Source organism: Thunnus thynnus, chromosome 24, assembly GCF_963924715.1.
Source record: "Thunnus thynnus chromosome 24, fThuThy2.1, whole genome shotgun sequence".
Lineage (NCBI taxonomy): Eukaryota > Metazoa > Chordata > Actinopteri > Scombriformes > Scombridae > Thunnus > Thunnus thynnus.
In genome coordinates this window covers 8,944,258-8,953,986 of record NC_089540.1, presented here as the reverse complement: position 1 = coordinate 8,953,986, position 9,729 = coordinate 8,944,258, and the positions used below count along the sequence as shown (strand labels likewise).

General features: G+C 38.4%; 1 protein-coding gene across 1 annotated transcript; it reads right to left on the bottom strand.

The window, feature by feature from the left end:
- Window positions 1-3,621: 3,621 nt before the first annotated feature.
- chst10 (carbohydrate sulfotransferase 10) lies at window positions 3,622-8,335 on the bottom strand. Its single transcript, XM_067583530.1, has 6 exons — window positions 8,199-8,335; window positions 6,659-6,801; window positions 6,451-6,560; window positions 6,038-6,263; window positions 5,685-5,790; window positions 3,622-5,395 (listed from the first exon to the last, which is right to left on the bottom strand). Exons 2-6 carry the CDS (start codon window positions 6,762-6,764, stop codon window positions 4,843-4,845), a joined length of 1,101 nt encoding a protein of 366 aa, XP_067439631.1. The 5' UTR covers window positions 6,765-6,801; window positions 8,199-8,335; the 3' UTR covers window positions 3,622-4,842.
- Window positions 8,336-9,729: the final 1,394 nt, after the last annotated feature.

Here is a 9,729-nt window from a genome sequence, read left to right as displayed (position 1 = left end):
AAATCACACTTCCGCTTCGGTTTCAACATAAAAACCTCACTTTCTATGATGATGATGAAAAAGCCTCATTTTCTATGATGATGATGATGATGATTATTATTATTATGGTTGTTGTTGATATTATTATTAATAATATTGATATTATTAGTATTATCATTATTGTACTTTGCTGTTGTGTTTTTCTTTTTTATATTTGTGATTGTTTCTTTTGTGCTGTCTATTATGTTTTTTAATTGGCTAATCAATTTATTGTATAACTATTATTGTTTTCCTTTATTTATTTATTATTTTTTTGAAGTTTGTTTTTCTTTTGACATTATGTTTGTTTATATGGAAAAGAAGCATGGCAACACCTTGTTTTGTTATCTTTGAGAATAATGCTTCACAATACAATAAAAACATTTGAAACAAAAGCCTCCATGGGATTTCACTGAAAGATTAATCAAATTGGAATTTCAAAAATGTTTTTCAAATGACCTCTGCTTATATTCAAAGCCATATGTCTTGCCAAGTGTGCTTGCATTAACAAGTGTTCGAAGAAACACTCACATCTTTAACTTAAGGACAATTAGTAATACCACACTGTAAAAGATAAGGTGTATTTAAGGTAAATTGTGTATGTATTATCAGCAAAATATATTTAAGGCACATTTTAGAGAGTTATGTACACTCACCAAGCACTTTAATAGGAACACATGTGCAATCTAATACAAATACAACATCTGCCATAAATTATTTTACTAAGCTTATACATTTTCGGTTATATATAATATAATGCACTCCAGTACGCCACCACCCACTACAACCTCAATAATAAACATAAAGTAGAATTATCACCTTTCTGACAATGTCAACAAGAACTGAAAATGTATTAGTCGCATACAAGTAGGATTTATTGGCAGAGCTGTTGTATTGGATTGCATTAGAGTGCACAGGTGTTCCTAATAAAGTGCTCGGTGAGTGTAAATTTTATTATTGGATTATAATTAATTCCTTTAGTTATGCAGCTAGTAAAAGTGGGGCTTTTTTCTAACTACTTTATATACTGTTGGGTTGTTTAATCTATAACATATATACACATGAATCTGTAATGTTACTGGTAACTATTGTACAATATTTCTAATTGAAATGTTGCAGAGTAGAAAATAAAGTAGCATATGATGGAAATACTCTGGCTCAGACACTGCTCAATAACAGCAGGGTTTTTTTATATAATACAGCAAAAATGTCTTATTTATAGAGTGAAAAACCTCTAAATCACAATAAACGTGTTTGATTTAAGTCCTTTACTAATTATATCAATATGTTTTCCAGGTAGAACATATATAGTGAAGAAGAGTTGTTTTTTTTACTTGATTTGTTATTCTGTGTACCTCCCAATCGAATTTTTCTTCACATGATAATTTATGTTCAGTCACACTGCTTAATTTCCGCTTTCATCCCGCCTGCTTCTGTCTGACTTGACGCAGCTTTGATTGAGAGCCGCACAAACACAGGAAGCCGGGTCGGCTTCACACAGAAAGAAAAAGGGCTGGGCCTCAGCACATCAGGCATGGATACCGACATGACTCACCTAATCAGTCATATATCACGCCTCACTTTAGTATATGTGCATTTCACACAAGCAGCAGGGTGAGTGAGATAAATAGAGCTAGACAGGAGCGGACCCTCCCCACCGCACAGCATCCTTATGGACATGCGCATGTGAGACTTCAGTGTCAATATTGGTAATCATGGGTGTGGCAAGTGAGCAATCTCAGGAGTGATGCTGTGTATGTTAGTGCAGTGGACCAACATGGGACATGAGAAACAGACAGATTATTCAGTCATTAATTAAGCCAAATGCATAACTGACTCATTATCTGCCCTCTTAAAGCAGATATATGACAATTTATCATGTTTTTTCCTCATTTTGAGTGTTTTATCAGTGATGTTTTGCCAGTGTCACTCTTTGTGGTGTGCCTCCAGAAGATTTCCAATAGAAATGACATCCTTAATCATATGAATATGGGTATAACTGTGCAATCAGGCAGCCTGTATCAGCCTCATCTTATAGCAGCACATTGATGTATAGGCTACTGAATCCTTAAAGGCCTGAAAGCAGTGCACCCAAAAGTGCTGATCCTGAAAACCCTAACGCATTGATCACGGTTCACTTCTTTACATACTCTAGTGTATATAGTGTATTGTTAAACAGATGACTTTCTGTGATAATATACTGGTCCCCCCCAGCATTTTATAACCAACAAAATAAGAAGCAATGTTTCAATAGGAGCACAAGCAAGTCCACTGCAGAGAGGAAGAAAAGTGGACAAGAAAATGCTTTTTTTCTCAGCTGCAGTGTTTCAGTAATTTATCAAAACACAATGAAACGTTCACACAGGCGCAGTTAATCTGTTGGTTAAACAAACTCCAGCTCAACATTCAAACGACAGAGCTGGACGAACCAGTCAGACAGGGTGAGGGAAGTCACCTGACAGTGTGGATACACACATACATGAGTGTGCAAGCGCCAAGTCTTAACTTAGGGCACTCAGTGTAATACTTAAGACACTTAACTCACACTTAAGCACTGTAAATCAAGTTAAATCCATCTGCCGTACGTTAAGCTTGGGACAGTAATAATGAAAATCCTGTTCCATCCCGCCTGCACTGCCGTGAAGTGTTTGTTGCTGTTACTGGCATGTATATAGAGTCATTGTTTTGCCCTCATTCCCATGGTTCAAGTGTCAATTCAACAGTCCTGTGTGGTGGCATTTAGTCCAAGGGTTCAACCAGGTTTGTGGCTTCTTAAAGAAAGCAGTCAAATTTTAAATGGCTTACTGACACCTTGTGGCCATTTGATATTACTGCAGTTGACTTATATACATAACATGTGAAATGAAAGCCTGTGAATCAGGTTTACTGTGTTGTCTAACCATGTTGGAAAAAACAGCAAGACATACAATTTCAGTTAAAAGTTTGGAGACACTTTCCCATTCAAGTGAATGGGAACGTGTGTCCAAACTTTTGGGTGGCATTGTAATTTAGGGCAGCGGTAGGCAAATAGTGGCCCGCGGGGCAAATGTGGCCCTCCAGCAAAAAGATTTTGCCCCTGAAAAAAAGCTAGAAAACTTTTTACTTTCATAGTTTACATCCAAACTTTTCGATACGTTTCCACAAATCAACTATTAGTAGATAGCAAATCTACTATTGCATCTGTGGTGTGGTAGTGCAACACAGAGAAAACATTTTCATATAAGAGTCATTTTTGCCAAATTTGTTGGATACAGTCCTGAAAGATTATATTCTTATATTAATTAATAGAAAAAAAATATTGGAAAAATACAGGCCTGTGTCTTCACCACACCTGCAAAATAGTGGCCCTCCCATTGAACAACAATGAAAAAACTGGCCCATGGTTGAATCTAATTGCTGATCCCTGATTTAGGGTGTACTTCCTCAAGTTTCCTCAAGTTAAACATTAAAAAAAATTGAAGAAAAAAATTCCAGTAAATTAATAGGACTGAACAACCTACACTTCTGAAAGCAAAATCCTTCAAAATATATTTACGGCAACACACAAAAATGTAATAATTGACATAAAAAGATGTGAAGGTAGCACAATAAGTACGCATACTGTTATTTTACATGGAACTTTATTACTAACTTGTGTTCTTGTATCACAACCACCTGTCCAAAAAGGTCACCAGGAGGTTGCATGGAGGCAGTACTGTCTTACAGTTGAAACACTGTTTGTGCCACTAGTCAGCAGGTTAATAACATTATAAATAGCAACACGTAATACAAATGTTGGAGTTGCAAGTCATGTTAAGAACATACATACATACATTACACAATACATTTCTGACCGAGGATATAAAATAATCCTTTAAAATCCTGTTTTCTTCAATGTCCCGTTGCCATTAACAGCTGAGTGAATGAAGTCAAAAGCAGTTGATACCTGTTCTTATGGATCAGGGCTGGACAAAGCTGGGCCTCTGGGTAAAACTGACCCTCTGTGCAATACTCATCAAGGTCTTGGTTCAATTTTTTGACCATTTTGATGCTATTTAACGACATTCTTACAAGACATCAATATGCCTTTCATTAAAGAAATACTGATTGTTAAAAAAAAAAAAAGGTAAAAATTGATTTGTATGTTATAAAAACATCAATGAGGCGGTATCAATTCTTGCCTTTCACCCTCCTTGTCCAAAAAAAGTTAGCATCCCTGATACACATTATCTTCACCTACGTCTAGAAGACACAACATGTTGTAACGCATGGCATCGTCCATAGCTTGGTGATCCACACAGTGCAATGTAACAGCTACATTACAGGGTAACGGGCCTGTATCCCTACCTATCTGACCTATAAGGATCATTCAGTCATAAACATTAAATATAAGGAAGAAAAGTGTGTTTCCATTTGACCTGTACCTGTATTTGTTCTTTATATTGACCTTCTTCTGCACCTTCATCAGCAAATCGATAAATTATGCAGCTCAATCTCACTGTTTGACTCTGTTAATCGTTAAATGTTGGCTACTGAGGTATATGCAGCTGCCGGTGTTCACTTCCTTTCTCCCTTCTCTATATTTTGTCAGTATCAGTTAAAAATCCACTCTCCATAAAAATGTTAAATACGCATCGCGTTTTCAGTCATTGCAAATACAGCCGACATAGCAACAACCAGTTATTCCTGCACAAATGGCTAAAATAAGAAGAAAAGACGTTACAGTGTGTCATCTACTGAGTACCAACCAGTTCTGTGGCACACGGTCAGCTACGATACACCTTTGTCTCAAGATGTCGAGAGGATTTGATATGAAAACATGTCTTGTAGTTAGGGTTAATCATTTTAGTTCAGTAGAAACTCTGGGCTCGGGTAACCAAACAGTTGAAAGTCGCCCTGGTAACGTGCGTAGAGACGCCTGATGTCTCGCTTGCTGATGTCTGAGAAGTAATGCTCCACCTTGGTCTTGTTGTAGCGCGTGATACCTGGAGGAATGGCTGGGTAGGACACCAGCTGGTCAATGCCCGCCGCTTTGAGGATGTGGGGGGCATCTTGCTCCAGCGTCTCGTGGTGGCCTACCACACTGTAGTGGATCTCACACGGCGCACACAACTCTGCGTAAGTCACCCAGTGGATGATGTGCTCACCGAACTGCCGGTCCATGCGCCTGCGGCCTTCCACATCACCCAAGTAACGGACAAAGTCCTCAAAGTGCAGGCCAGAGGCGGCGAGGTCGCTGTCACGATGGCTTTTGCGGTATTTACGGATGATGACCGGAGCAATGTCATGCTTGTACCAAGGTTCAAAACGTGGGTTCTTTACAAACTTGTCCTTGAACGCAGAAATCAGCCGCTCAAACGGATCTCTCACGATGAAAAACTTAAAGTAAGTGTTTAATCTGTTGAGGAACATAACAAGGTTTTGTGAGTAAATAGTTATTAAAGATGAAAATATCCTTGATTCATTGGATCGGCGTAGACAGCAGGCATCTCTTTACTACTTTACATGACATTCCTCACAAAGGATCATAACACAGCCTCAACAAAGCTATAAGATTATCCTCTCTCAGCAAATGTGTGGCTCAAATTCAGCACAATTTGCTGCTGCATTGTGCCAAATTCTACCTAAGAAGTATCTTACTCATGGAAAGAATAAGACTATATTCATCCCAGTAACTCTGATCTAACCTGTGAGTAATTTCCTGTGGAGTGAGTGATGAGAGGCGGGGCAGGCCGTTCTTCTCATGGTCATGAACAAGGTTTTCTGGGATCTCCTCCACAGTGGGGAATGCTCCTGCCAACCACAATAACATACAGTAACCCATCCACGAAATTACCTAATTAAACAGACAGACCTCAAACCACAGTGGATATTATACAGCACTGTGTTTTACAAAAAAAATGTATTACATTTTGTAGGAGACTGCTGCTATTTTTGTCATGCAGCTAAATCACACACGCACTACTGGGGTTTATCAGCCATTCCTTATTATTATAGCAAACATGTGCCTTGTTATTACCTTCATCCACCCCATACTTACCATTGAGCACAATGAGGACCTTCTTCCACTGCGTGTTGCCCACTTTAGGCGTCTGGCAGAACAAGATCTTGTGTTTGTCGCAGACAAAGATGCGGTCCAGGACAAACTTGCTGATGGAGACGTGAGTCAAATTCCTGAGGCTGCTGTTCTTACATACAGTTGAAAGCAGCTCGATTCGTTTGTCAGCAACTGACTGCCAGTCTACCGCTGTAGGTGGAACAGAGGGCTGAGACACACATACAACACTAATGTAAGTGATTGCCTTGTTTTTAAAAAGGACAGAGAAGATTCAAGAGACTTTATGGCCATTTGCACAGGAATGGGGTACATGCACATTGTCAGCAAACAATTCTACAATTAATTAAAAAAGAAGTTAAAAAGAACATGAAAAGTAGCAAGGTCAGAGAGTTTACCTGATCTGACGGCTTTGGAGCTGGTTTTTCTGGGCTGGACACAGGAATAAGCTTAACCACTTTGGTTCCTGACACTGTCCAACTCTGACCAGCAACCCTCTCTCCATAGTCTGAAAATACATATCAGATATTAGTGCGCTTATCACATGTAACCCTATTATTATCACTCACCTGTAGTAGCTGATCAACAAAGGGGGCAGCAGCTCACCATCTACAGCTCTGAAGTTGATGAACTTGCTGACAAACATGAGGATGAGCAGCACCCAGCCGCAAGCCCCGAGGAGCAGCCAGTGGTGCCGCATCGCTTCGCACATCAGCCCACGGCCATGGAAACTGTGTGTACGCTCCCACCTACACACACACACACACACCTGACTGAAGACTGTATTTGAATAGCTGGCATAGGTATTATAGTAAACATTAGTTGGCAGCACTACTTCTAATAGTGACCCAGCCACATCACCTAAAACAGTGGTTCCCAACCTAATGGTCGGGACCCACACAAGGGGTTGCTGGATTAATCAATGGGGTCACAAGATGATGGACAGACAAATTTGTGATTTTTTTGTCAAACTTTCTTCTAATTTTTGCTTTATTTCTTGTGGATTTCTGTTTACCTAGGGCTGGGTGATATGGACAAAATCAAATATCATATTATATTTATGACCAAACACCTTTATTATTATTTTTGTTAAATAATCATCAGTAATGTGGATATAATGAGTTAGTTGGTAAAGGCAAAAAATAGAACAGCTAGTCTGGTAAGTTCAGGAAGTTACATCACTTTACTGTAATGCAGCCTTTAAAACCAGGAAAAGACAACACTTACGCAATATCACGATATTACAACATCCAAAATCTAAGACAGATATTATCAGACAAGATATCTAGTCTTATATCACGATATTGATAATATTGATATATTACACAGCCTTAGTTTTACCTCCTTAAGCCTCTAAAAGTTATTCCAACAAAACAAAGTATGTCCTCTTTCCAGAGCTGTGAGGTTAGTCGATTCATTGATTAGTCAATGACAGAAGATTATTCAGCAATTAATTTGATAATTGAATAATCGTTTTAATCATTTTTAAGCAATTTTTAAAAAAAAAAATGCTGGTTACAGCTCTCAAATGTAGTGATTTATTGCTTTTCTGTGTTGAACATAAACTTTCTCTAAAACTTTGAGTTTTGGACTGTTAGTCAGACTAAACCACACATTTGAAGACCCTGGACTGTAGAGCACTGTAACGGATATTTTTCACTATTTCAGACATTTTGTGGACTAAACGATTAGCCGACGAATCAAGACAATCATAGGTGACTTAACTGACAGACAATGCAACCTGTGAGGAGGGGTCCCTGGTAGACTTTGCTTCATTTAAAGGGGTCACAGGCCACAAATGTTGGGAACCGCTGACCTAAATCGACGCTAAACAACGACTAATGTTATCTGCGTGACACCTCAACTATGCTGCTTATAGCTACTCATGTTATACTGTATGTGGGCAAGTGCTGACGTTATTGCCTTTAGTTTGTTTGATATTTATAGCTACCAACGTCTTACCTAGCTTACTAAAATACATACCAGCTAACTTTAACTGTATTTGAGCGAGCTAACTGGTCAGTTAGCTAACCAGCTAGCCACACCTGTCCCTCCCAGACTGAGATCATCAGACAACTTCTCAGCGAGGTTAACACTCAATATGTTAAAAAGCCGACACGGCAACCAGACCGGCCTTGTGTCTTACCTTCTCGTTTTGGTTACAGCTACTTCACAGCAGCGAAAACTCTGGAGAAAATGTTGGGAGATGCCATAGCTTGTAAACTGCTGCGTCCCTGTTCTTCACAACATCCGACTGTCTGCTGCACAGTCAGTCTACGCTGCTGCTAAACAAGTAGCTCCCCCTAGTGGCCACAGGCTAGCAACGCATGTTAAATGTTTGCATTTATAAAGGGAAACCATCCACTTTTACACAGATTATACATCAGGTTTTTCCAGCCCAGTTTAACTAGTGAACGTCCAGTTTATTTTTAGTGCTAACATCAAGAGACAAATCCTACAGCTGCTCCATGCACAGTGATTTTATGAGCATGTTTCCAAATACACAGCTAAAATCCTTACATGCACATTAAACCCAGTTGGATGGCATATTTCATATGAGCAGGTCTGCTGCAACTCTCAGATCTTTTAAATCACAGCTGAGGACTTTTGTTTGCTGCTGCTTTCAATTAAACCAAATATGATGGTTAATATCTTACACTGTGCTGTAACTTTTACTATCCTGTTTTATCTCTTATTCTATTTTAGCTTTTTTTATTTACAAATTTAATTGTATTTAAATCTCTTTATATTGCCTTATGTTGCTTTTATATTCTGTCTCGATGCCTTTTATGCTCTATGTAAAGCACTTTGTATTGCCTTGTTGAAATGTGCTTTACAAATAAAGTTGTCTGTCCCCTATACTTTCACTGAATCAGCCACTCATTTAGAGTCAAAGGTGCTTTTCCAAAATACCAGATAACAAAAAAAATCAAGTTTTGATGGCTTACAGCTCAGGTTCATGTTTACAGCCTGCTCAAGTTCTTCATTGTTACATCTCATTACACGAGTATAAGAAAGTCTTAGGTTTCAGCTCCTTGACAATGCACTAAGGAGAGAATGAAATATGTAAAATAGTAAAAGCAATAGTAAGAGATAAGAGTATAAAACATATGACTGTGTATTAGATTCGATCCTTTCATTATGTACTCATGATAATCTGACAAACTGAGCAAAACTGAAGTGGTAGTCCCATATTCAGGTGTCTGATTAAAGTGCTTATCTCCTGCCTGCTCACTCTGATGCATCTCAATGAGCATCGATCACACATTTAATATTGACTTCAATTAACTAAACAAACTGCAAAGTCCATATCTAATCACGTCACTGACTTGACTAGACTTCTTGCTATCATCCTGCTTGTATTAGGAAAAAAAATATTGCTTTGTATACCCTATGGATATCATAATACCAAGTCTTAGTGCCAAAGACAGCACTGCCACTGTTTAATAAGAAATAATGAAACAGTTTCCCTTTGCTGTAAAAAGGGACAATGACTGTCTGCATCCCTGAAACAACCTTCATGCAGGAACGTAAAATTACACATACAGCCCTGCTAACAAACATATTGTTAAGGTCAATTTCTATTAACATTCCTCTGCATAAGAACATTTAATATAACTATTAAACCAAATCCAAGTCTCATCCCAAATAAAACCTCGAATTAAATGCAAAAGCAG